The 27,740-nt window shown below is 40.2% G+C and overlaps 1 protein-coding gene across 12 annotated transcripts in view; it reads right to left on the bottom strand.

Annotated features, from left to right (window-relative positions):
* Nucleotides 1-27,740, bottom strand: part of LOC100695931 (ELKS/RAB6-interacting/CAST family member 2-like) — a 155,025-nt gene that overhangs the window by 125,125 nt on the left and 2,160 nt on the right. For 7 of the 12 annotated variants that reach the window (XR_001224690.2, XR_003215694.1, XM_005477984.2 and 4 more), the window contains exons 2-7: nt 26,099-27,233; nt 22,044-22,067; nt 21,162-21,917; nt 11,449-11,604; nt 10,096-10,185; nt 7,807-7,974 (exon numbers count right to left, since the gene is read on the bottom strand). Coding sequence is in view for 10 of the 12 variants with exons in the window: in XM_005477984.2 (XP_005478041.1) it covers nt 7,807-7,974; nt 10,096-10,185; nt 11,449-11,604; nt 21,162-21,917; nt 22,044-22,067; nt 26,099-26,962 (2,058 nt within the window). In the remaining 2 variants the exon portion in view is untranslated. Of the gene's footprint in view, nt 1-7,806; nt 7,975-10,095; nt 10,186-11,448; nt 11,605-13,724; nt 14,273-21,161; nt 21,918-22,043; nt 22,068-26,098; nt 27,234-27,740 lie in introns of those variants that run through there. The other 5 variants (XM_019350165.2, XM_013273205.2, XM_013273204.2 and 2 more) reach the window with 5 other exon arrangements.

Genomic DNA, 27,740 nt, shown 5'->3' with positions numbered 1-27,740 from the left:
GATCTCATCTGTATACTATACCAGTTAAAAAATATATAATTTCCTTAAAACTCTTAAGAATTTTGAGCAAAGTATAAACCCTAAAGAAAGTTGAAAGTTGATCAATTAAATGTGCTGGAGTGGGGATAAAAAATGAAACAGACACACCTTCCCTATAAACAGGAGTAAGTAGAGGAGTGGAATATGTCATATTTCATCTAGTTTAATTGTTCTGTTCGGAGACTTTTGTGTTAACAAAGAGCCGACTTACTGTAAGCAAGAGTGAAAACTGCTTTCGGAGTGTATTATTGTGGCATGGAATGTTTGTGTAAGTATGTCTTTGTCTGTGTGTGTATTTGGGTATATGTGTGTATGAAACTGGAAGTTAAGTGGTCTTAGCAAAGCAGGGTGACCCTGAGGAAAGAGGAGGTCAGAACAAAAAGAAAGGGGCTTATTGTCTCTGGCTGTCTCTATCACCACCTCACTGCCTTCTGGTTAACCACCTGCTGACTGACTGTAGACCAAGCAAAGCCCACATTACTGTTTCTGTTTATGGGTGTGTATTTTTTTTTTTTTTGTTAAGTTTCAAAATAGAAAACAAAACTATGCAAAAAGATTACAAACATTTCCCAAGGACCTTAATACGGAATAAAATGTCACACAAATGAAACCATTCGTGATGAAGCACGTGTCACGTATACTTGGACAGCAATGCTAATGCGCGTGCAATCGTGCTGCGTGCACACGTATCTGTCGACTCATTAGGTCACGAGCGCATTTATCTCATTCCCTGTGTAAACCATTAAATATCTCATCCCCATTCTGACCGCTGTAACTCCACTTTATGGCTTTTCCACAAGGCCTCTGAAGAACTTGTGGGGGCTTTATTTTGGACCGTGCCATGTTTGTTCTGGGGGGCCCGATGCTGCTACTCACACTGAAACCCAAACCACACCGATCTACGAAGACAGGAGCATGCTGTTGGGTCTGAGAATGGTGACCATGGTCAGTCGAGTTCAGATGAGGTCAGTCGAGTTCAGATGAGATCATACAAAAACTGTCAAGAACTGCTAATTAGTGGTCAGCAAATGGGAATGGAAATGTTTTCTGTTTACTTAGTCCAATAAGCTCACTGTAAGTTTTAGGGAGCTCATCAAGTTCTCACCTTTGTTTAAATTGTTTTTTCGCCCTTTACCAACAGATTTGGAACGAGAATGTGGAAATAAGGCGAAATAAGGAGTCGGCAACAAAATGGGATAGAATAGAGAAGAAAGCATGAGGGAAAAGAAACTATGGACAGAGGGAGCAAAAGTGAATGAGGCAGAAAGAAAGACAGTAAGCGAGAACGCAGCAGGGGGATAGCCCAGGGTGGAGTTTAACCCGGTTCCGACCACATCTTTTCTCCGCCTCGCTACCTATATGAACCATCAATCAGCTAGGAGAACAAGGAAAGATCAACAAAAATAGTCCAGCAGGGACCACAGCACACCGTTCCATCGAATCACTCACTGACAAAAGCCCATATCCCTAAACATCCATCAAACGGCGCAATTCTCTCACTTTTCACTTCCTCTTGTCGCTCAATCACGTCTTGATTCATTCCCACTTACACTCCACATTCTTTTTTTTCTTTTTTTTAATTTTCCTCTTGTTTTCACTATTCATCACTGCCACTACCGTTGATGTTAGCAAGTCATTTTTTAGTCATTTATATCTTTTACGACTCATTACATTTCAACCTCAAAATGAAAACTCAGTAGAGGTCTTCTGGCAGACACACAGCAAACGCTGGTGATGAAAGAGAACGCAAGATATTTGAGGTCACATCTGACGAAGCTGAAGTGAAATACCGCAGACTGTGTTCTCTCCAAATACAGATACGTTGCCACATCCCAAAGTATGCATTAAAGGCGTGCTGCTTCTAACACTTCTACTGGCAGTCGGTGAGGAACAAAATATCAAATGTTATATTGCTGTGCAAATTTATGTGCCCGATTAAGACTTTGACTTAAACTCCAGCTTCATGTCTAGACTTCTTTTTATAGGGTAAGTTGCCACCAACATGATGCTTACCCAGTGATAAATACAGTACTGTGCAAAAGTCTTTTGTCATCCCTCATTCTTTATATTTTTCTAGGAAAATGGGAAATAGGTGGAGTTATTTACTGAAATGTGCATATAAACATGGAATAAATAAGAGTTTGTGCAATTCTAATGAGCTTGAAAGCCAATATTTTGTATCACCACCTTTAGTCTTCAACAAACCGTCTCTTAGGGAAACTTTCCTATAATTGTTTTATAAGTGGCCTTAAAGAATAGTTATCCAGCTTTCTTGAAGGACATTCAAAGCTCTTCTTTGGATGTTGGCTGCCTTTTGTTCTGTTCTGTGTCAAGATGATCCCACACTGCTTCAATAATGTTGAGATCTGGGCTCTGGGGAAGCCATTGTGCGTTTTGCTATCCAGGTATTGCTTTTACTGCATTGGCAGTGTGTTTGGGATCAATGTCATTCTGAAAAATAAAGCCACTGCCAATTCGACGCTTTCCAGATGGCATTGCGTTGTGGATCAAAATCTGATGGCACATTTCTGCGTTCATAATTCTATCAGTTTTGACAAGATCCCCAACACCTCTGACTTAAATGCAACCACTAACTATGAATGAGTCTCCACTATGTTTTACAGATGGCAGCAGACACTCAGTGTTATACTTCCCTTCTGACCTCCGATAATTTGACAATTTGGATTCATCATCCATAAGACCCGCTGACATTGATTTTCAGTCCAGTTCTTGTGTAACCTGGCGTAGCTCAACCTCTCCTCCCTGTAACACTTCCTTCAGACTGGCTTCTTGACAGCCACCTTTCCACTGAGAGCATTTCAGATGAGGCTTTGGCGAACAGTAGCTGGATCAACTGAAGGGCCAGATGCATCTCCCAGGTCTTGTGTCAAGTTTTTCCTGGATTTTTTTCATACAACTTAAGGACATGATTTTCAGATACTGTTCATCTGCTATAGATATAGTTTTTTAGCCCAGCCACTTCTTTTTGTTCTCCACTTGACTTAATTTGGGGCTATATAAATAAAACTGAATTGAATTAAACTTGTCCAGTTCCCTCAAATTTTTTAAGAACACATTGCACACCATGATGAGATATGCGAAGGTTTTGGCTAGCAGGTCTTTGAGAATTACCTTGTAGGTGAAACCATACTATTTTATCCCACAAATGCCAAAGCTGTTATCTTTGGCATTTGTGTTAGAATAAAAAAAAAATGGGAATAAATTATGTGTTTATGCATCTGTCATGTATAGACACAACTCGTGAGTTAGGTGCCTTCATGTCCATAGAAAAACTCTGAAAAACCTTCAGAAAACCTGAAAAACTATTGCTCAAGAAAACAAAAATACAAAAAGTCTGGTTCTCCTAAAGCAAAATCTAAAGAAATGAGGAATAACTTATGACTATTGCAGAGTGCTGCATGTAAATCAAAGTACAATCGCCATAAAAAATGTAAGCCTTATATCTGCAAAAGACATTAATACAATGTGACAGTGATAGTAAGAATTCTAATTGATTATGTGTTTCTTAATGAACTATCAGTTTAATCAGCAAACACTGCTCACACAGAGAATGCCAAGAAACTATTTGTGTTTAGATACCATTTTATTAAGTACACATCAGTTAGTTGTGCTGCCAAACAGACAGTCACATTCAGTGCAGGGAATTTTGGGAGGGAGAACCAGAAGGTCTGCAGTCTGCAGTGACAACCATCTAAGAGTCAAGTATTGTGTTTTGGTTGGATTTAAGTTTGATGGGGGAAAAAAATGACTTTTTTAAGCCAAATATTTTTGCAAACTAGCTTTCCCCATCAGGAATTAAATTTATTATGCACTTTATTTCTGTCAATTTTATTATTTTGTCATGACTTAATTCTGCTTTCATTTCTTGCTTTGCTTAACACAACCGAGCTTATGAGTCAATAAAACCTGTATTTTAAGGATCATTATTTTGTTTTGGAATGTCAAATCCTATCAGAGAACACTCTGACAACAAAACTGAAGGGCAGTTTCATCCATGTAGCTGTCTAACCAGATATGTGACAGTTAAATCAAACAAACAATCCCATGCGTCTTAAAACAGCCCGATCTGGCCTCTTTTAAACAAATGTTCATAACATTCAAAACAATCTTCTGACAGAAATCGAAACCTAGTCCAAGAAAACCCATGGCAACTGGAGCTTTGGCCTTGTGCTTTGTTGTTGGCTGTTTAAATATGCAGGAAGGTCTCTGATAGGTTACCTGATCTGGTAGAGTATCATTTCAGCCTCGCATTGTCCTGATCAAGGCAGGAAAGACACACATCTACTGTATTAAAGAGTTAAGTTTCCACAGACACAGGCAGGCCCAGAATACTCGCACAAAAGCGTACACACATTATTTTCCACATTTTCCAGTTATCTGGAGACAGATTCAATCACATCCATTAAGAAGCTGTCCTTAACTTTGATTGACAAATAAAATGCACTTCCATTTTCTCATTCTGTTGCTCACAGTGCCGCCTCTGTTCAGTGGCCATTCCCATCTGCTTTTAGAGACAGATCTGTGAGGTGAAGCTTCTCCTCATGTCTCAGAAACCAGTCTTTCTCTTGAGGGAATGTACAACTGTACCAATCAGTGTCATTCATGATGAGACCCACCTGGCACACACACACACATGCATGCACACACTCTTGTATATGAGCGTGTGATGTGCCAGAAGTTGTGTGTGAGACAAAAGAAAATAGGGGGCTGAAAGAAAGCTTGAAAGAAAACTGCTGAAGGAAAATGGAAGGAATGAGGTGAGTAGGGGGATCTTGTGGGAATGGCTGCCATCTCTGGCCAAATGATTGACAGGCAGCAGAGGAATGCACGGCCACGCTGGCCCACTAAAGAGCTCTAAATATCTTTACTCATCCTCTGGTTTGCCCACTTAGTCCAGGAAACCTAAGCCATTCCCAAGCAGGGGAAGATGCCACTTCAATAGCAGGAAAAATTACTTGAAACCGGAGATGAGAGTCAAGCAATCAGTCCTGACAGTGTAAGTGTTTTTTGTGTGTGTCTGTGTGTGTGACTGTGTGTTTATGGCAGTCAGGATCCCAGAGGCCCGTACTATGAACCAAGATCCCCTCTCATCCAGGACACTTCAGGGTCTCTTGCACTATGAAGGGAGATCACTTCTTACCAGGGTATATCGCCATGGTAACTTGTGCTATTGCCCTAATCTGCCCCAGAGCAGGTTATGTTTAAGATTAGAGATCAGCAGGTATGAAAACACTGCACACTGACCAATCAGTTCTTTGGATAGCATCATCAATCCCGGACCTCTGTGCACAGACAGTGGAAGTGACTTTAAGATTTTTAATAGCGTCAAAGTCTTTGCATTTTCCCAGTAAGAAATCATTTTAAGCCCAATTTCATTCCTTGACTTTTTTTCCCCCTGTGTGCTGCAAACAATTTTACAACTACTTTGTTGTTCTAAAAGCCTTAATAAGTCATCCTCTAACAGGACACCTATTTGTTCTCACTGACCTTAAATTTAGTTTGCACCAAGCCTAAGCCTAGGTCTGAATTCTGTTTTTGTATTTATTCACTAATAGCTCTCAGTCCACTAAACACCACCGGGCCTGCAGCTTAGAGAATAAAAACTAAAACTGTCTCACCCACATATAATATTAATTTAATGAAATACTCAGTTGTATTCCATCAGATTCTCCTGTGTCTTAATGTCAAAGTTATGAAGTCAATAAGTCTGTTAACTTACACAGTCTACATTTTTGTCGGCTTTCTTTCCTGGCTTCAAATAGGCTAAACTTTATTAATATAGCAGGCTTTTTTCCAGTCTTACTGACCAAAGTGGCTAAAGTGCTCACGCATGCACTACTGTACAGTACTTTTCCTCTCACACACATACTCACACAGCTGCTTTGTCTGCAGCAGCTGTGTTGTTTTCGGGCTTTATTATGAGTTTAACATCTTCATATAGTTTTATTTTCCTGTGTAAAATCAGCTGCTCTGCTGCCAGTAGAGATGCTGCCATCACCACCCCATAAAAGAAAGCCTGGGTTAACTTAACGAGTTGATAACCAGATCTGTGTGACCACTCAGCCCGGCTGCCGGTGTTGGTACAGTGATTCAGTCGATGTCAGAAGCATTTTAGGTGATTACATATTTCCTTGTCGTGCATCTTCAGTTCTGCACGAGTATTGCATAAGCAGATGTATCACTTCTACTTTACTATCAGTTTTTCCCACTGAAGTTAGATCAATCACAATTCAAAAGCAATGCTGGTTGTGAAGCAAATAAAAAAAACAAAAATTACACTGACACCGGTCTGCGGCAGTAACAAATATCTGTCAAAAGTCCAAACAAAGCCAAAGCATCCATGAACCATGGGCTGCAGAACCCCTATTATTTTGGTGGATTTAGACTGCAGCTGTCATGGTTCTTGTCATATTTGTTGGTTTTGTGGTGCTCCTTTGTGTTTTTATTTCCCCCTTCAGTGTTCAGTGTTAGATATATGTTCTTGGTTACCTCCTGTTTTATGTTTTATTTTATTTTTTTTATTCAAGTATCTTATTGTATATTATTCTCTGCCTTGATTGACTTCCCCACCTTAACTGTTCCCACCTGTGCCTTGTCCCCACGTGAGTCAACTTTCCCAATCAGACCTGTGTGTTCCTGAGCCAAGCGTCCCCTGCTCATGCTTCTTCAGTTTGTGTTTCATTTAGCTTTTGTCACTTTGTAGGTTGTTAAATGATCAGATTTTCAATTAAAATTCATCTGTTGTTTTTATTTTGAATATATTTTGGCAGTATTGGACACTTAATAGCAATTTGTGAGAAGCTAATATTGCTTGGTCAGGCCCTGTTCTCCAAGAAATCACACCAATGACTTGCACACGCATACATTTTTTTAAACATGCCTTTTCAGTAGGACAAAAAAAAAGAAAGAAAAAAAATGTACACTTACAAAAACCACCCACTGAAAACCAATTCCTTTTCGTATGATGTATTCAGCTAACTACAAGGGCCAAAATTCCTTGCACATGTATGGACAATTAGGCCTAATTTTGGCCCAAATTGCTTCCTGTAATGATGAGTGGACATAGTTAGCAGGCCACTCTCAACAGCCGAACACAAAGAGATCTAAAGTATCACTTCCAAGTCTAGAGAGTTATGTAGAAAAATGCTAAATGCTCACCAATCCCCCACCCCCTCCACACACACACACACACACACACACACCTCTATCTCACTAAATACAACCCACCTCCATCTCTAACAGCAGTGATAAAATCATTAGAGCCACAGAGTTTAGAACTTCAAACATGACAAAGAAAAAGCTGCCAGCTTTCTTCAGCCCTCTAACTGACCCGCCCACACGCACAAACCCACTGGTGGACTAAAGGAACCACACGCATAGACATTTTTTCCACCCACCTCAACGGCCATTAGAGAAACAGAAAGAGAAAGAAACACAAAGCAGAAAAAAGCAGGGTTTTTTGCACACATACAGTTTCTATCTTAACAAAGACCATGCAAATTTACTATTTGTATGCACCAATGGATGCATGCAAAGGGGTCAGAATGGTGTTTCTTCCAGTCTTTATTACTGTAGTGATCTACAGAGCGTCCATCTCGTGATGTTTGTATCTTTGAAATTATTTTCCAAGAAGCTGGAAAGTGGTTTAGTGCAATGTCAGTGTTTGCATGTTTGTGGCTTTATTGGTGTGTGTTTGTATGTCTTTGGATTTTGTTTTTCTCCATGTGTGAATGTGTACACACTGACCTCTGTCTGGAGTGTATTGGCGCGCTGCTCCTTGGCACTGAGCGACTCTTTTAGCACTTCGATGTGCTGCTTGCAGTCCGAGTTCTGATTGGTCAGTGTTTCTAGTTTGGTCTGCAGCGCCTGCATCTCAGACTCCTTCCTGTTCAGCTCCTGCTTCAGCTGCTCTATCTGACAATCACACAAACACATGCACACAAATAAGGGTCATCAGTGAGTGATATACTTGATATATACACTTGTAGATAAGACATGCGTTCAAAAGTATGACTTTTCATTTAAACCACAGATACACCAATGTCAGACTAGTGCATATAAAAAAAACTCTGAATATCATTAAAAATGTTTATTATTTTGCAGTTTAATTGAAACAGATCAGCTTTCACATATTCTGTACTCACTACATGTAAATGGCAATAATGCAAGCCTTTTTTTTAATTTTGACAATTTTAGCTCACAGAAATTGAAAATTAGAAATCCAGCATTTCAAAATTGTTAGAATTTTGAGTTTGATTGAATTGAAAGAGTATAAATCTCATGTATTTCTTAGCCTAGTTAAGTTCCCACAACCACAATCAAGGGGAAGACTGGTGACTTGACAGTTGTCCAGAGGCCTGATGACCTGTGCTCTCCACAAAGAGGGTAAGCCACCGAAGATCATTGCTGAAAGGCTGGCTAGGAAAGTTTTAAGCTTAATCTTAAAAGTATAGAGGGTAGCAATAGCGAAGCATAATAATGGAAATTTGACTGGAAGGTAAATGCATGGTAAGAAAAAGGACACAAACAAGAGAAATCAGAAAATGTCATTTCAAGAACTTGGGAGCTTCGCAAGGAGTGGACTGAGGCTGCTGTCAACCGAATCAACCGTCACATTTCTAATATCAAAGCACTCCTGAATTGAAGTGTCTTACGTGCATTAAGGTGAAATAGAACTGGACTGCTACTTTCAGATGAATGTAAATTTTGTGTTTCATGATATTATTGTGCTTCATCGGCCAGTCAACTGTGGGGCCTGTTCAAAAGGGGACACAAGAAGAAGCCAACCCAAATATATGGACAAGACGAAGGCTTCCATCACAGCAACCTGGTCTTCAATAAAACCTTAGCAGTACCACAAGCTTTTTGCCAGACTGCTCTGATGCAGTAATTTGTAGCAAATTATTGCAGTGTTGGCCCTACATGAACCAACACTGCAGAAAATGGAATTTCGGTACTGATTTCTTTAATTGTTGTCAGGAAACACTTTGGGGATTTCTAATTTTCATGACTTAGAAACCATAGCAATTGAGACAAAAAGGGACCTGATATCTTTCACTACATGTGTATTGACTACAGAATATATGAACATGTTCCCTGTTTTAATTAAACCACAAAAAATAACTTTCATAATATTCAAGTTACCTGAGGTGCACTAGTGTCACTGCAAACTGAGTCTGACCTCCACTGAATACACTATTTTAAAGGCAACAGCAGTCTTAAGCTGCTCTTTAAAATAGAAGTGAGCAATACATACAAAATTACATCCTTTATAACTGTGCAACTGATTAATAAAAAAAAGAAAATCTGAAATGTCTCTAATACTGTGACTCAATTAGGAAACACAGAATGTTTTGTTATCCATTTATTGCAATATAAACACATCAGTTATGACATATTTTGTGGAGCGATGATGTACTGGAATCATCACCAGCCCTATATTATCAATCCTCACTTGGAGGAGTCCCAGACCTACTGTGTGCACACACCCCAGCCAAAAGATAAACATTCACAGAGAGAGACGGAAACAGATTTGTTTTAAGGAAACCCATATAGAACATAACAGAAAACCACAAAGGAAATAAAATGCTCTAACAGAGAGTGGTTTCTGTGCTGGGGCTAGCTATGTAGAGAATACTGTCATCTGTCTACTGGTGCCAAAAATGCACAAAGCTGATTTGAAGAGAGATTTCTCAAATTGTATGAGCAAGGTTCACTTCATAAAAGGGGAATTCTGACTGGCTCAGGGTCTGGCTGATAGACTTTCAGTCACAGAGACAGCATATGAGCTCCAGAAATCCAGCACTGAGATAAAAAGCAGGAGAAAGGAGACCGAAATGTAAGGCTATACAATAAGAGTGATCACTGCGGTGACTGAACACTAAGACTAAGAAAAACAAGTCAGGAAATGAGAAGTCAGAGCACTAAAAATAATGATAAAAAGGCATTATAATTAAAATAAGGAGCAGATATTTCAGAGACTATTAGGCTATGAAGGAAATAATGAGAGAGGAGAGAGACTAATGAGAGGGGTACTTCTGCTTGTTCTGTGATCCAAGGCTGTTGGGTGGGGAGGAAGGTGGGAGCTGGTCTGATGGAAGACACACATGGTGACAAGGCCTGCTCCTACAAAGACAAGAAAACAGCAAGCCACTAAAATGCAGCACAAGCGGTGTGCCCAGCCACTCTACTTCACACACTGCACTCCTCAACCACACAGCCTTGGCTTGCGAAAGGGTAAGCAAATTTACCTGCTTCAGCTCTCGCTTACACTCTAACACGTGTTTGTATTCGCCGAAGCCATTTTTCCAGTGTTTGAGCAGATCAAAGTCCAGAGGAGAAACCAGAGAGGACAGCGATGCCGCCCTCTCTGGTTTCTCTTATCGCAGACCCACCTCAACACCAGTCACCAACACCGCTGAAAGACCCGGACCCTAAACACTACCAGCATGTAGAATGAATCTGTGCATATCCATGTGCGTGGCGACTTGCTGTGTTACTCTGTGACTGTACGAAGAAAGATGAGCCATGGGAGAACGAGCCGGGGGCCATCGCTGTGATGTATATCATCCCGGGTCAGTATGGGTGAAGAGAGAGCTCTTTCCTCTGTTCCTCTGCCGTTGTAAGCTCACATTCATCTGTCAGGGCCCCATTCATAAAAACATCTCTTTTATGATTGCATCAGGAACTTCCCCGATGCAATGACAAATGAGCCCTACAATGAGCACCATTAATGAACCAAATGGAGCGCAACTCATGGGCCTCAACCGTCATGAGCACTTGTCTTGATACTCGGTGAAACCTGAAACTACATTTTTAACAGGGTTTGGATACATACAGTATGTTCGCGTGCCCGTTCATATATGTGCATGTCATCTGTGTGGCTTTAGACACATTTGTGTGTTGATGAATAAACCAGTATACGGCCTGGGATAAAAGATTCTTAGTCAGTAAACTGACACAGCGCACTGTTAACTGATAGTTCCTGAGCTTGCTCCCTTAGAACAGTCAACAGATAGGAGGGTTGTATAATGCTTAGTAATCACATTGAATTCCAGGGGAAATAAGCAAGTACTACTTTTCACTACTCACAAACTGGCTTTAAATATCAAATGAGAAATACATATACATGTAGGAGTTCTTGGCACCCATGCAACATGAGAGGCTTAGAGTGAATGCTGCTAAAATACACGATACAAAATGCAGATTCATGCAGTTTGCCAGTTAAGAGTTCTCCATATTAATCTTGTTTCCCCATAAACAAGCAACATGCAACATGCAACATGTAACAGGTTCTGGCCTACTGGCTATTTATACTTTGAGACAAACATGCATGTCCCGGGTCATGCGGCGTGGAGTCATCTCAGGTGGCATGCAAAGATATTCTACCTTAGTCTTCATGAATTTAGAATGGCTCTTGTAGACCTCCACGTGCTTGAGCTCATCCTGCCTCTCATCAGAGTGCAGCAGGCCGCTGGTCTTTAGCATCTGGACTTCATCCTCTAAGTCTCTGATGTTCCTCTCCATGGAAGAGATCTTGGTGTCCTGCACCAGCAACAGTAGGCAGGCAAACAGTCAGCAAAGACCTGGCCAAGAATATAAAGCTGTGGGGCTAAATGATAGATTGCCTATCCCGTGCATTAGTAGTGAGACAGTTAGCCCTCTACAGATTCATCGGACTCTCTGCACCCCATAGTCAAAATTAAAAATTTGATTGATAGAATATCACTTGGTTGACATATCTTTCTACCAGCATCTGTCTCTGTAGACATATTTCTACTATGTTTGAATCAACATATTAATCTAAATCACACAGAAATGTCTTAAAATTTGGAACATATAAAAAAAACATCCCCTGAAACACCAAGTCAGTGCATTTACACAAATCCTCCTATATATAAATGTAATGTATAGTCCTATGTCTGAGTAAAATGTCTGGAAAAGGAGGGGAAATATTTTGGCAGACATTGGTGTACAGCCAAGATATATTCATCTGCAGAATCTATGAGGGAATAAAAGGGTCTGTCATGGACAGGTCCTGAGGTTGTTTAGTTGCATAGTTTCAAACATACATTAAATGCAAAACCTTGGAAAAGAAGAGAAAGGTAATTTAATAAGTGGAAGCAGATTGCATGTTGCCATCAGCAGAAACCATAGGCAACATGTAAGCATCTGACCTCTATTACATCCTATGACATCAGCCTTGCCTAGCACATGGTGCTGCATAAAAGTGCACACAAAGACCAAGCAGGAATGCATAAAGCATATGCATATACAAAACACACACGCACAGAAAGAGTCTATGCAAGGATGCAAACTTTCAACATGTACCCAGAAAAAGTCAAGGTAAGGCATTCAGACAGTTATGCAAGTCCTCCCGCCATATCCAATTCACACACATAAAACTATAGAGACAAACATGTCTATAAAAATGTCTGATTTTGATCTGTTTCTCTTGCACAACACAGGGGGAGGAAGCAAAATGCATATTTTAACATTTAAAACATTCATTAGAACATGAGTACATAAAAGCTGGATCTTAAAACCACTGACATAAAGTTTTGTATGGGACTTCCAAGCTGCATTTCAGCTGAAATTATGGCATTGAAAACTAGAAACAGAAATACTGTATGAGTGTTGAGTTCACAGCAAGACCAAAAGGTGTCAACTCAGTACTGTACCTGCCAAATAACATCAGGATCAAAACAGAAAGGGGGGTTGGTGTTCTGTAATTATAAAGTGGACACATCCAACACTTAGACAAAGCAACGCAGACACTGAAACAAATTTGTGGACACTACATGTCACCGCTGATTACAGCAACACCTACACAGGGTAGTTTAATAAAGCAATCATGCATTGTCATTACTAACAACACTAGAGATTACTTTCTTTCGTTCTTACTCTCCTCTACAATACGTCAAAGCCTTCTGGCAACTGTGTTTGTCTTCCCGTTTCTAATTAATTCAGTCAGATTTAATTTGGACCCTTTCTCGCCTTAAAAACACCGTGAGGCACCGTGAGCTAGCACATGTGCAGTCTGTTAATAGGCAGACAAATCACAGAGTATGTGTGAAAAATAACTGTGGTTTTGCTGTAAAGGATCCACTTTTAAAGCAAGTGTTTGCTGAATGAACAATAAATATGTGTGTGTGCGTGGGTGTGCACATGGACACATGTGGAGTCAACTGCATTTTTTCACAGCACTGACAACTTCAAAGGGCTGCGATGAGAGTGAAAGCTTCCATATGTGACATTTGAAACAAATTGAATAAGTGCTCAACTCCGCATGTGCCAATAATGGACTTTACTTGGGCATGGCTGCCATGCAGATGCAAGGTAACTATAACATAAAGTTCTCAAGATTGTTTCTTCATGTTTATCTTTGCTATATAGAGTGATCCTCTGCTATTACACACATTCTAGGTGTACTTAAAATTATGTATGTTTTGAACATACAAATGCAAGAGCAAATAACTCTACTGAAATAAAATCGTGACATTAGCTGGATTTAAAAAAACTCTTTTACATTTATGATAAATTGCCAAAAACCCAGACATATATGAATTTCAGATAAATCTATTGCACCAGTACACACACTCCTCATCCAGCACATTATTACTTAAAACAGCTCTTGCGGATTTGAGAGTAACTCCTAGTCCTACCTTCATATCAATGACAGTCTGCAGAGCCCTGGTTTTGGCCGGATCGGCCTGGAGCTGGTTTCGGCGATGAAGCTCCTGGGGAGGGACCCGGTAAAAATAAGCCTGACGGCTCATCATCTTTAACACTTTCTGAGACCCACAGCGTCAGAGCTACTTAAAAAGGCACTGCGATCAGTGTCACCAGTTTTATCTCTCCTACATTATCATTATATCATCTTTTGTTATGTAACATTATCCATGACTCTGTCTCAAGTTTTAAAAAAAAATGTTTTGCAAAACAAAACAAAGTTCATCTATGGTTACTAAGCTGGTCCCCGATCTGAAGCTCTCCCTTTTTCCATCTCCAGCAGCAGGTGCTGGTGTCTATTTTCTCTGCCCTCTCTTCTTCTGTCTTCTTTTTCTGTCTCAGTTTGCTAGCAGGTACCTGACACACTTAGCTTTAGGTCATTTGAATCTGCCTCTATCCTTCTTTCAGCCTGAATCTTTCGATTTCTTATCTCTCACTTGTTCTCTCGTTCTCTCTCGCAGATCTCTGGCATGCTAAAGCTCTTGCTTAGCAACACTTTCTGCCAGCACATGCGCTAAGCTTTTTATATCAATAATTAATGGTAGCTCTGACCTACAGCTATGCCTACACAAAAAGCACACAGGCTAACAGACGCACACACATTCCTACACATTAAAGTTACTGTCAAAAAAAAGGCCCCGCACTTCTCTACCAAATCATCACTGAAGCTTAGCTTCCACAAGTTTAACATCTCATTTCTGTGCAGGTACACGTGTCTAACAAAGACCCCAAACAAAGAAGTGCCTGTCTAAATTCATTGAAACACTACTTTACAAGGACATTGCTGTGAGCAGTGTTGTTTTTAAGAAATGCAGTTTTACACCCACAGAGTCAAACATATTTACAACACGACACCGCCCAGCACAACCACAGTCTGATCTTCTCGCCACCAAGCGGCTTGACCGGAGCATGGAGAGGATCAGTTGTGGTAATGAGGGAGTGGCCCTTGCTTAAAGGGGCACCTCTGTGATGCTGTGCTTTCAATCCCCCACAAACATTTGACTTTAAGAAACCACAGAACACCATTGCTGTCTTTATAGAGAATTCAATGTATAAGATTATTGTGTAGGACTGGAAACCGCTACAGTAAACTACAGGTGGAATGACAAAGATGATCAATAGAGTGAATCCACACATGTATTACTAATAATATAACAAAAAAGAAGCACATGCTCTGTGGAGATTCACCATTCAAAAATTACCTCTAATATTACATTAGCAGGAAAGAAAATGCTTAAAACATTACAAGTGTTTTATTTTTTTATATCTTTGCAGTGCATCACTGTTCATGCATAAATGTACACAGCAAAGCCAAAAATTGAAAAATTACAGGCATGAAGACTGAATGCACACACTGAAACAGCTCATCATGCCACGAAGAATAAAAATCATAAATAAGCAACAGGTTGTCAGTTCTGCCAGTGAGTTGAAATGACAGCAGACAAGGACCTTATCCACTTGTCCGTGTCAGTTGTGGATAAGGAGGGATTACTGCTGTCAGAGCATGCCTCCCACAGACTAGCATTCCCACTGCCACCATAGTTCAAGTCTGTATTAAAGTGACTCCTATTATGGATTTGTCACAGTGCGCATGTCTGTCTTTTTCAGTGCCTGTGCACATTTTTTGATTCCTCTGAGAAACTGTGTCTATTAACTCATTATCAACAACGGTTCAGCAACAGTTCTGCAAACTGTTGTGTCTCTCAGTGGGGGAAATTAAGTCATGCAAGAGAGAACGTCATCAAAGACCGTCCTCTCTGCTCCACATGTGTCAGAGGGACTGAGCATATGGAATGAATAGGATCAAACGTAACACTATAGCAATAAGTGCCGGCATCCTGAATGAAGGAAACGGTCAAAAGGTTCAATTCTAGCCTCAAGGCAATGGTGTCATGTACAACGTACACACACTAGAACATGGACTGATAGAGACACACACACATATATGTATGTTCACTAATCACATTCCTATCCCCTCACCATCAGTGAGAGAAAAAGTAAAAAACAAGGAAACACAGTTGCTTGCCACCAATGCGTCTGCCTATCGGCTCAGTGGATTAAAAGTGCAGTTTGAAAAGATAAATGGAAAAACTGTAGGGATCAAAGACTTTTGTTGGGAAATAGTTGGGTATTGCAAAGTGAGCAGAAGCTTTGAGGGGTGTAATCTTGTCCTGATAAACTTTTCCACTCAAACATTCTGGGAAATCAGCAGAGCATGGCAAGTAGGTGGTGCCCATGTTTTGGTGGGGAAAAGGGAGAATTGGTATATGTGTATGCATGTGAGTTTTTTGCTGACGTTATTTGCAGTAGTCTTCTGATGGCAGCTGAGATGGCAAAAGCTGAAAGTTTGGCTTCTCAAAAAACAAAACACGCTGGGATGAACAAAAGAAATAGTGCATAGACAAACATATCCAGACAGAGAGGCAGAATAGACATCAATATTTTGCTGCTGAGCCTGGTGGCATGAGAAAGTAAGCAGAAAGGAAAAGCGGGAAAAAGATTAGAGAAAAAAGATTTGCTGACACGAATTTCCACTTCATTCCAACATGCTGGCATTGGAAAGTTAAAGAGATAAAGGCATGCCAAAAAAGCAGCAGGAGTTTTGAAGCCAGTCATGGTATATAAAAGCAGAAAAACAGGGACTCTTATTTCTCAGCAACAGAGCAGTGCTCAGCCTTAAACGATCACACCAAGTGAGATACAATAGGAGGGCCGAACTTTAGAGCCCCGACTGACCATACAGCATCTGTAGTATGTTACGTATAAAGAATACATGCCATCTCCAAGTAAAAAACTCATTGTGAAAGTGTGAATGTGTGTGTGTTTGGACACATTTGGCAGCAGGTCAGGCCTGGGCAGGAACAGACCAGTGGTGAGGCTGTTATTATTGGGTCTACAGGGACCTGACGGCTGGGGAGAGTCAATTAGGCCCAGATTTATGCCTCTCAGCATGTGTGTGTGTGTGTCTGTGTGTATGTGGTCCCATCACACACAACTTTGGCTCAGTTTGTGATTGTAATCGCTGCAGTGGTCAAACTCTGATAGAACACTGCCACTCTGTGGACCTTGCTGGTACTGCAAAAAGTTAAGGTGGCCCATTAACACTTAAGTGACTAAAAGTGACTGTAAAAGTGACTAAAATGTGTGGCTTCCAAATAATTTTTAGTCAAGATCAGTCTATGAATAGTCTACTATGAATAGGCTGAAAAACATGTGCCAGTGTTTCTATGCTGGATTTGTGCAATTAAGGTATTCGGATCAGTAACAAAGCTGAACAGGAAACACAAGTGAGAGAACACCACTATGCACACAATCCCCCTGACAACATACATCAGCAGGTGAAGGAGTGATGGAGTGTGCTCTCCATCCGTACACACTGCAAATCCACACATAAGCACAGACAGCTGGTTCAAGTGATTTAACATATGGCCATCGTCTGTCCTGGATGGTATGCAGAGAAACATCCGTCAGTTCTCTGATTTTCATCATACAAACACACTTTAATGTATGTCTTTAGCTTTCCTTCGATAAAACACAAATTTAAGATGGCCAATTCATTCCAGCAAAAAATAAGTAAAATAAAATGAGAGGCAAACTGAAAAAAGGGGCATTTATGATCTCAGCTTAAAGTAAACAAGCTGAGATTTAGATTTAGATGAAGAGTAATGGGCGCGGTAATGAAAGGAAGTCGGGCCAGTTTCCTTTGGAGCTAATCAAAAATCTAACAGCAGTGGTCCCAGATAGAGGTAATAGCTGCGCTACTATCACCGACTCGCCTTTGCAACGTAAGGCAAAAATTACTTTTTTGGTGCACAAAGACAAGATGCCTTCACAGGAAGTAGGCTACTGCTTGGATAAACCAACCTCTAAGTATTTTAATTCATCACCACCCACAAAGTGACAAATGCATTAAACTACTTAAGGCAGTGGTGATAAACGAGCTACACAGAAAAACAGTTTAAAGACATATTAGAAAAATGTTGAAACTGTGACGACCCCAACATGGTTAAAAGAAAGATCAAAGCTGGAGCAGGGGATTATTGGGAAAGTTATGACGTGCCACAGACAACAAATATCTGGTGGAAAATTTCACATATAGTTAGGTTAAATGGCAACAGGTCGGTAACATGTTTGGATCTATAAAGAACATCCAGAGAGGCTGAGTGTTTATTTATTGAAGAATGTTTCTCAACCTAAAACTGCAAAGGAACTTGGTATTACGTCATCTGCAGTGTTTTATATTATTAAAAGATTGAGAGAATCTGATTATCCGATTAATGTTTTTTAAGAGGCAAACCACAAAATGTTGCTGACAACCTTTAGGAAGTAACTGGAGACTGAAAACTGTCCTCCAGGCTGCCAAAACGAAATTTAAAATTTGTTTTGGAACTAAGAGAAACCACATCCTGGCAGTTCAAAAGCACCATGATAGCGTAGGAGTAAATGAATGCATCTGGGATTGGTAACTTGGACACCTGTAAAATAAAAAGAAAATATAATAATAAAAGCAACATGCGCTGTCATCCGCATGAAGTTTGGGGGGGGGTTTTCTGGAAATGTATGTTTATTTGCGCAACACAAAATCACATCTATATAACAAAATAGCCCTTTAGTAATCAAACATATCTAAGCATGTACATTTAAATTCCCTGTGGTAGTCATTCACTGAAGCTTCTGTCTGTGATATCCTGCTAGAGAGCTACATAAACACATTATTCATAATGTGTATTAAATTTAAATGTTCATCTAGGGTTTGAGAGTAACGAAATTTCTATTCTCTGTATGTCCTGTACATATGGCAGAATTGACAAATAAAGTTGACTTTGACTTTGACTTTGATAACCTAACCTCCATTTACTGCATGAATTACAAGTTAAAACCTGCTTTGGGATGTATGCTGCACCATGCTGTAAAGCAGAGGTTGGCTTCTTGGAGTTTTGCAAAGATGCGGATAAAAGAGAGGTGACACGCAGCAGAAGATCCCTCAAAACAGAAAGAAAGGCGCATAAGTCTGTCTTAGGGCTTTTACCCACCGGATGTGTAACATTCGTGCAAATGTTTTGTGTGTTAAAAATATTATTTCAAACTCAGGTATCCTTAATGCAGCCATTCACACCAATTCAGTCACACTATCAAAATGTGGTATATACAGTGATTTTAAAGGTCTTTAGTCTGACCAGTAAGAACATACAGTAGGGGGCCTATTTATTTAATGTTTGGGGATTTTTTGTTTTTTTGCCATTACGTATGTGTTGCTGCATTTTTAAAATTATTTTATATTTGATAAAGAAGTTTGCACACTTGGCCAAATAATACAAGGAGAGAGGGAGAGATTTATCTTTAGTGTGTTAAATTGCTATGTTTGATTGTATCCCTCGTGTCTGCAAACCAGGCTTGGGGATACTGTACCAATCAATTAATTTTGTTTTACATAAAGAGATCTAAATATTTTTGCAAATGCAGTAATTACCTGTTTAAGTTCCTAACATGTTTAGATGGAGGTCTTAATGAGTCTGTAAATGTTACAATGACAATAATAACTACACTAAACAACAGTAAAAGATTTCCAATTTTTTATTCTAAATTATTTTCTTGGAGGCAAAAAAGGGAAGAAACATTTCAAAAACATCCCCCACCCATTTTTTTTCTCCACAAATTGCATTCTATATATACATATACATATATATATAGATATATATATATAGATATATATATACACACACACACAATGAGACCAGAATGAGACCAAAAACTGGGAAACTTGGGGGGGAAACTGAAAGAACAATCACCTCTCTTTTCAATCAGGGAGGTCAGGCTGTTTTCACTCATTAATCATATATTAATATTCAGACAAACACAGCATGTTTTTCTACTTTAAAAAAAAATCTGAACTCCCACTCTCCCTCTCTTCCTGACATATGTCCCCTCCTCCTCCATAGCATATGTTAAGCTATCAAGTACTTAAAAATAGCACGGCACGCAGTGTGTGTGAGCAGGTACTCACCTCTTACACACACAGCATGGTTAGGTCCCACACATTACACACACACACTCCAACCCAAACATACACAGCAGTGGTTGCATTAGCATGGACTGAAACACCCACACTCCCCTTAAACAAAATCACCACAGTGACCAAATGGGCGGCTATCCCATCAGCCACCCAGAGAGGGAGTGTTCTCACTTGAAAACACTAAGCCGATTGGCTCCAGATGTGTACGCATGCTCATTCACAGACACACGAACACACACACACACACACATACGCACACACAATTTAGTTTTTGAGTGGGCACAGCGGCTGCAGAGAGGCAGACAAACAAAGACAGAAAAACAAGAACATAATGACACAAACAATATCAGGGGCATGCACCGACATAAAACACACACACACACACACACACACACACACAGAGGTAGAGAAATTAAAGGCTAAGAAGATTTAGGAGTTAAAAATAGATAAGGCAGTAGTGAGGAGCACAGAGCAGCCTAGTATTGGCCCTAATGGCAGAGAATACTGATACACCTGTGCTACACCAGCACTGGCTGCAGGGCTGGTACATAATAAAACTCTAATTGAGAAAAGAAACAACAGGGAATAGAGCAGTTTGAGCACCTGAAGAAGTGTTTGTTCTTCCATAGGCTAAACTAAATTTCTGATTTATCTAGTTAAGTATTTATTTGAAGGCATAACAAGTCATGGGCTGCAGAATTAAACATGAATATCAAATTCTGCAAACAGCACACAGAAACTGGTGTTTTTTCAGCTACCATATGAGTATACTCATAAGGACACACATACACACAGATTATAAAACTGCATGGCTCAACGCAGACTTAGAGCTTGCCGTATGTTAATCTGGCCCATTGATAAGTCCTGATGAGCTGATTCCTGCTCCCACATTTTGCTTAATACTGACAGGTAGACAGAGACACAAATGTATACAGATTAGGCATGCATGCACACCCAAGTCAAGTATGTAATCTCATCAATTAACATTAGCAATACAAATATAGTTTATCATCGGCTCATGTATGCTTTAAAGTGAAAATATTTTAAAAACCTATAGAACAAGACAATGTTTTGGTGTTGAAAATGACATGCTGTATTAATGTTTTTAACTAATGATATGCATATGATCGTATGGTGGCTTTTTATTTGGTAATGAGGGATATTTGACTCGGTGACTGTTAAATTAAAAGGTAATTCAGGAAATTCAATTGAGTACTGTGATTCAACATGAGAGAATTCTACTCTAAATTATAAATTCTTGATTAGCGCATAATGCTCAGGCCTTCTCTTAAAATTGCTCTGACAGTACAGATAAATGGTTTAGATGTGTAGAAATATCCAGCAGGAAAAAACGTACCTCTCTCAAATGCACGTTCTCCAGTTGGGCTTCAGCCTCCTGCGCTGCCATGGTTATTATGCCTGTCCGCTGTCCCCGTCCCCAGTGTCCCTGACCTTGACCTTGGCTTTGGCCTTGAAGCATCTCTAACAGTCTCTGGATGCTCTCGTCCCGGGCACCCAGCGTCTGCTTCTGAGAATCAATTCTCATCTCCATCTCTTCCATGGTTTTCCTCAGCAGGGATAGCTCCTTGGCCTGCCGCTCGTGCTCTGACTGCAGTTGGAAGAAGTTCTCCTCTGATGGAACCAGGGGAGGAGGTGAGGAAAAGCCGTCACACCCAGGCACCTGACAGGGACTACAAGGGTGGAGAGAACCAGAGCTGGGTACAATCCCGGGACCTTGGCTAGGACTGTAGAGAGGCTGATTTGGGCTGCTCCTCAGCCCACGCTGAAGAGTGTCAGCTGGGCTGATTCTTTGTGCGGCTACTGCAGTGTTACAGCCGTATCCGGGGCTGTGAATGATGATGTCAGCTTCCTGTTGCCTTGGATTGTAGGTGTTGGATGGGCTGGCTCTGGGGCTGCTCTTTGGTCCAGGACTCTGCAGGTTGCTGGGGCTTTGTCTGGGACTGTGGCCAGGGCTGAGTCCCCCTCTGAGGTCCTGGTCCATATGGAGCTCTCGATAGGAGTTCCCCTGCTGACGGTGGTGCTGGGAGCGACTGTTCATCTCTCTATGAGCCCTCAGCTCCTCCTGAAGCTCCTGAACTGTTAATGGAAGCTGCTATAAAAGACAAAGTTCCCATTTATTCAATGATTAAACAAACATACCAATTATACATGAGCAAATCTGCACAACATGTGAAAACACACACATATATAAAGTACGGCACGGTATATAAAGACAGACCTTGTTTCTTCTGTTATTCCCAGGCTGCAGCAGAGAGAGATGATGTAAGACACAAAGACACATGAAAAGCCAAAAACGAGACATGATAGGAAAAAAATAACCATTAGCTAGATTACTTTAGTCATCTTAATTCACAAAGCTCTTGGAGACTAGTTACACACTATGACCACAAGGGGTCGGGTTTTCTCCTCAAAGCACATGGAGAACACACAAAAGCTCCTTTTGTGCTACCTGAAAGTAGAGGAACAGAGGATTGAGAAAGAGCTTCAAGTACGAAGGAATTCCAAATAGAAAACAGTACAGTAATTTTACTCCTCCCAAGTTCAAAAGTTTCTTAAGTTGTGAGTATATCATATAAGACTGCAACACGGAGACATAAAGAAAAGAAAGATTTGTGTCTTTTACTTTATGAATTGATTTTCTCTTTCTTTTTGTCTTCTTTCTCTTCTTACCATTACTATTATTAACAAAAAATTTTATTCATTTTATTTCATATAATTGTCCAATTTATCTAATCAAAGAAGATTTGACTTTCAGGTTGATACCTTGAATCCCTTTAAAAATTTTCAACTAAAATCAATAGAACACCTGGATAACCTTTATTTGCTCATAATAAATATAATTTGTAATTCCTCACGATAAAGAATGGAAAGGCATCTAAAAGCCTTGGCAGGGCTTTACCTGGAACTTAAAATAAATTCTGTGGGTTTAAACAAAATTTGCTAAACTTGACTCATATCCGTAAGGCTGCAGAGGTTTTCCACTGCAATGACTAACCAATACGTCAATATATTTACCATTCGAACAACTAACCGCTAAATGTCTGTGTGTTGCTGGGGGCAATCAATTTCTTTTGACATTCCTGATTTTGCAGCACACAAGGCAAAAGATCACAGAATATATTATGTTCATTTACTTTCATATACGTATAAATACACAAACACACAAACAGCAACTTACAAAATTCAGACAATGATTTATCAGAAAGTTAAACTGCTATTTTCTAATTAGTGTGAAGGTGTTACTTATTTTACTCAATTATTCTAAGCTCTCTTTTCCAGTCCAGAAGGTGCAGGGAGCCAAGGACACGGAGTGGAGACGTAGGAGGCAGCCGAGGGTGAACACAGATAATCAATGCAACAACAAGCATTGAATATTAAGTCGGAGTGGGAGGAGAGCCCTACACACAAACACGTACACAACCAAGATACAAATACACACGTGCAACTGCGCACGCACACAAACACGCAGCCGACGCAAGCATAAGCAAAACAGGCAGATGGTTAGGGGACAAAACTGGTCACTGCTGCTGAGAGAAGAGGTGACATTCCTTATGCTAATAACAAAGTTCTCATGCCAGACTGAACTCTTTCCACAGTCTGTCAAAGAGCAAAAAAGGAAAGAAAGAAAATATCCAGGGGAAATGAAGAAAAAAAAGAGGTGGACTGAAAGAAGGGCGGGGCAACGGAGGCGATAAGGGAGAGCAGCAAGCTTAAGAATAACATCTTCCCCGTGATACAGCTGGTTTTTTTCTAAAGGCATTTTTTTTAAAAAGAAGTCTTTTTCAGATTTTACATATTATATTTTATGTGGGCTGTGAGCCTTATGAGTTATAGTAAAGGTCAAGAGTGAGTCAATACTGTGAAAACTGTGATGAGGTAAAGCTAAACTAGGTGTGCGCATCAGTACGAAGCTCAGGGACAGCGCAAGTAAGAGTAAGACAGAACAAGGCGACAGGTTTTTTTAAAGTTATTATTGCGCTCACTAGAAAAATACTGTGCAAATTAAAAATCAGGGCGTGATCAAGCCCAAAGGTTAACTCAAGGAAACAGCTAATGAGCACTTTCTTTATATTAACTTCAACAAGTTTCATGTGAGGGCAGGATGCTGCAGCATGACTTGTGCAAATAACAGAGTCTGCTTTATTTTATAAAGTTTGCTGCTTTCGAAATGAGAAGAATGTGTGTATGCGTGTGTAGGTGTGCGTGTATGTGTCACAGTGTCCTCACACTCTCTGACAATGTGCGATGAAAAAAGCTATAAATATGAATGCAGAGGTGGCTCCTTGGTTACAAGAAGGAGGAGTCAGATGGGAGACATGGAAGATATGATCAAGGTTTTTGCACGCTTGGTTAAAAGAACAATACAAACATTTCGGAGTGGAGTTGCTAAAGCGATTTCTTAGTGTGAGAGACTCTAGATGAGTTTCATGTTGTACACAACGACTTTTAAGGTGTTTCCTTTAGAAAAACAGACACGTGAAGGAAAAAAAGCTTAAAAAGCAAATGGAGAAACAGGAGACTGTCAGGATGAAAAACACAAAGAATTCAGATAAAAGAAATAATAGATAAGATACAGTAGCTGTTCAGTGAGGCAGACAAATGGATAATGCCTCGAACTGAATGGACCACACTCCAGGGACAGGTGACACAGGACAGGACTAGTCACTATCTCTTCAGGAGTAGATGTGAGGTTTTTTAGAAACTTCGAGTGGATGCCACTAGTGCACGTTCCCATGGAAACACAGGGAGCCTCGCAAACATCATTATAAATGAACTGCACAGACGCCTTTCAGTGCAACCTTGAAGTCAGGAACAAAAGGTATGAAGTGAAGCGAGGGGCATGATATGCAGAGGAAATGGGTGGGTCAGCACAAAAAGCCTGAATGGAGTGTGCGAGCAGACACTCCATTCAGGCTTTTGCAAAGAGTGTCATTTTAAAAAAACTAAGACCTCAGTAAAATCAAATATGCAGCATTTACTGTAACAGATACTTGCAGGCTTCTGTTGACTGATTTTTTTTAATGCTTTTTAATGCCAATGTCTGAACAGTTTGTAACATAATTTCAAACATACAACATTACCAGACTTTCTGGGTCGCCTCTGTCAGCGAGATTTTGGACCACTTTCTGTGTAACATAGCTAGTAATTAATCCATGTTAGTGGGTCAACCAGTGTTAAATAATTAACTAATAAGAAAGCTCTAGTAATCTTGGCCAAAAGAGGATGTGACTGAGGAATGGCATTTAATTCACAGGAACTCTGTCTGGTTTTGTGGATTAAATAAGGTAATGCTACAAACTTAGCATCCCCAGATTCATGCAGTTAAGCTAAAGCTAGCTGGCTAACCTGTGCTTGTCACTCTGCTAACTTCACAGCTAACCGACTTGACAAAGGGTCAAATCTGACCTGGTAAAAGGCTATGGGAAATATAAAAATGTGAGTGAAGTCGAGTAAAACATTTTGGACTGTTTAGGTCAGCTTTACAATGTCATTACTGACAAAATATCATTCACAGTCAGGCATAAAACTCCAAAGAAAGTACTTATAAGTAAAAAACTACTTATGTAGTTTTTAATTACTGGACAATGTTCAGATATTGAGCTGCCAGTACATTTTCTATAATTTCCTGTATTTAAAGTTTTTTTAGTGGAACAAGAAAAATCATCATCGGTTTTAAAAATAGTTTAAATTAATTGAAATTTTTTAAATGTATAGTTAAATGTCTTTGTGATAATAGAAAGGTCAATAATTAATATTGATTTTGCTTGTTTTTTTTTAGGATATGAAGAATACATTTAGCGATCCAGCCCACTTCAGAGAGTTTGACACCCCTGCATTACAGCTATCAAATTATAAAATGCTAGTTGCCTATCTAGCCAAATGACTTCACCAGCTAATATGACCCATGCTTATATAATATGTTAAACAGTGTTGAATTTAGCCAATACTGAATTATGTAACAGTACAAACCAAAGGTCTAAGTAAAAATTGCTTTCTACAGTACTAGCTGTGGGCGATGGAAGGCAGGGGCAGTTAGCCAACACATCAGTGTAGAACAGTGTCATGTATGTCTCATTGCTGATTTGGCAAGTGCTAACACTAGCCACAAGCAAGACTGGCTGAAGTTCACCATCAATAACAGCAACAGTTTGCTGGGTGTTACAATGAGAACCTTTAATGTGAAGTAACAGACAGTTGTGTTTAGTGGAGAAAATGTCTGTTGTTTTTTTTTTGTTGGTTTTTTTTATGCAACTATTTTTGAAACCAGCTCACCTGCAAATCTTCTTGGTTTGTCCTGTACTGGTCTTTCACAATGGAGCTCCTCACTCCCTCCTCTCGCCTCACGCCCTTTTCTCTCTTTAAATCTGGGCTCCAAAAGTTGACGCTGTTCATGCTGGGGCCTGTCCTTCCATCCCTACCTCCTTCCAGTTCTCTCCGCAGGTTGTTGTTCTCTCTCTGCAGATCCCTCAGCTGAGAATGGAGATCAAATGTGGAAACCTCTCCACATCGAGCCGAATTCATTATCTGTGTGTGCCTTCCAGACTGCCGCCGTAAACTAGAAGTCCCTCCAGAAAGAAAACTCTGGTCTTCACAAGGGTCTGACAAGTGATGCATCCCAGAAGATGTGATGTTTGGGCTGCTTCCCGTAGCTGTTGTCCGGCCAGTGTAGGAGGAGCGGCTGGTACTTCTACCTAGTGTCATGGTGCCTTTGGGGTACCCACCAGAGGGTTCCAAGGACTCCCGTTCACTGGGATACATAGTACCTGATGTGGCATATGCAGCACTCAAAGACTGAATATTCTCCATAGACATGGTTTTACCCCCTGGTGCTGTCGCTGAACCACGCGTTGACCCTTTGCCTGCTTCTGGGTCAGCTTTGATTTTTGAACCTGGCCTTGACACTGACCCTTGTCCCCCAGTCTGTTTAGATGGTGTTGCAGGCACACCTCCTGACACAGAGCCTGGTTCTAACCCTGAACGGGCCCCTGGTGCTGAGCTTACAGCCTGTTTGCCTTTCCCGTGTTTAGGGGACCTTAAGAAACGTGAATGAGATGAGTTGCCATCGGTGTGCCCACTACCCTTTGCAGCAGCAGAAAGCTTGCTCTGTGTGGGCTTGGCTCTAATATTTAAAGGCATCTTTTTTTTTTTTACATGGCAAAATACAACATCTGAAAAGAAACTGTTAAAGCTGAGAATATGCTCATGTCCTTTGTGGATAACAGAGTAAATAAAGGCCACCTACTGGCCTCTCAGTTTTCACCTGTCCATCCCTGATTGTTTAGGGCTTGAGGCTGACTTTTATTTAGTCCTATTTGAGGAAAGCAGCAGTCACTGTTGGCAACAGGTCTCCCGGACACACAGGTCAGAGGTCTTGTAATTTCAGCTACGGTGCAGGACATCATGGATTCTAAAAAGGCGAAAGTGAGACAGTCATTTGAGACAAATCATTTAAAACCAATTTGATTTGACAGTTAAAGGTTGCATCAACAAAAGCAGCTGTACAACCTAAATAAAATTACACCAATGATTTAAATCAAGAACTACCTAATCAACGCCAAGCATTGGAAGCAACACCTAGATAACAAACAATACTGTCAAACTGAACTTCTGGTCACAGCCAGGCTGATGTAATTCATGGTTTGTGGTAATTATTTAATGAAGATTTTAAAGAAATTAAACATTTAATTCCCCAGAGAACCTTTTACACAAAGGTAGAGGATTAGTGTGCTTCTTCAGGAAAAGAGTTCGGACCAAGTGCTTTACAACTTGACTTACAATTGCTAAAGTACTCCCTAATCCTCGCTCTTCCTTATTAGGGGAGAATGACGATGTGAGGACAGGAAAGAAATGTCTCTAAGCAGACTGCATATTAGTGGTGCAGTATACTACTGGCTACTTCTACACTCTCGCTCAT

This window comes from Oreochromis niloticus, linkage group LG20 (genome assembly GCF_001858045.2).
Source record: "Oreochromis niloticus isolate F11D_XX linkage group LG20, O_niloticus_UMD_NMBU, whole genome shotgun sequence".
In the NCBI taxonomy this organism is placed as follows: Eukaryota; Metazoa; Chordata; class Actinopteri; order Cichliformes; family Cichlidae; genus Oreochromis; species Oreochromis niloticus.
This window is presented reverse-complemented; position numbering and strand designations above follow the sequence as displayed.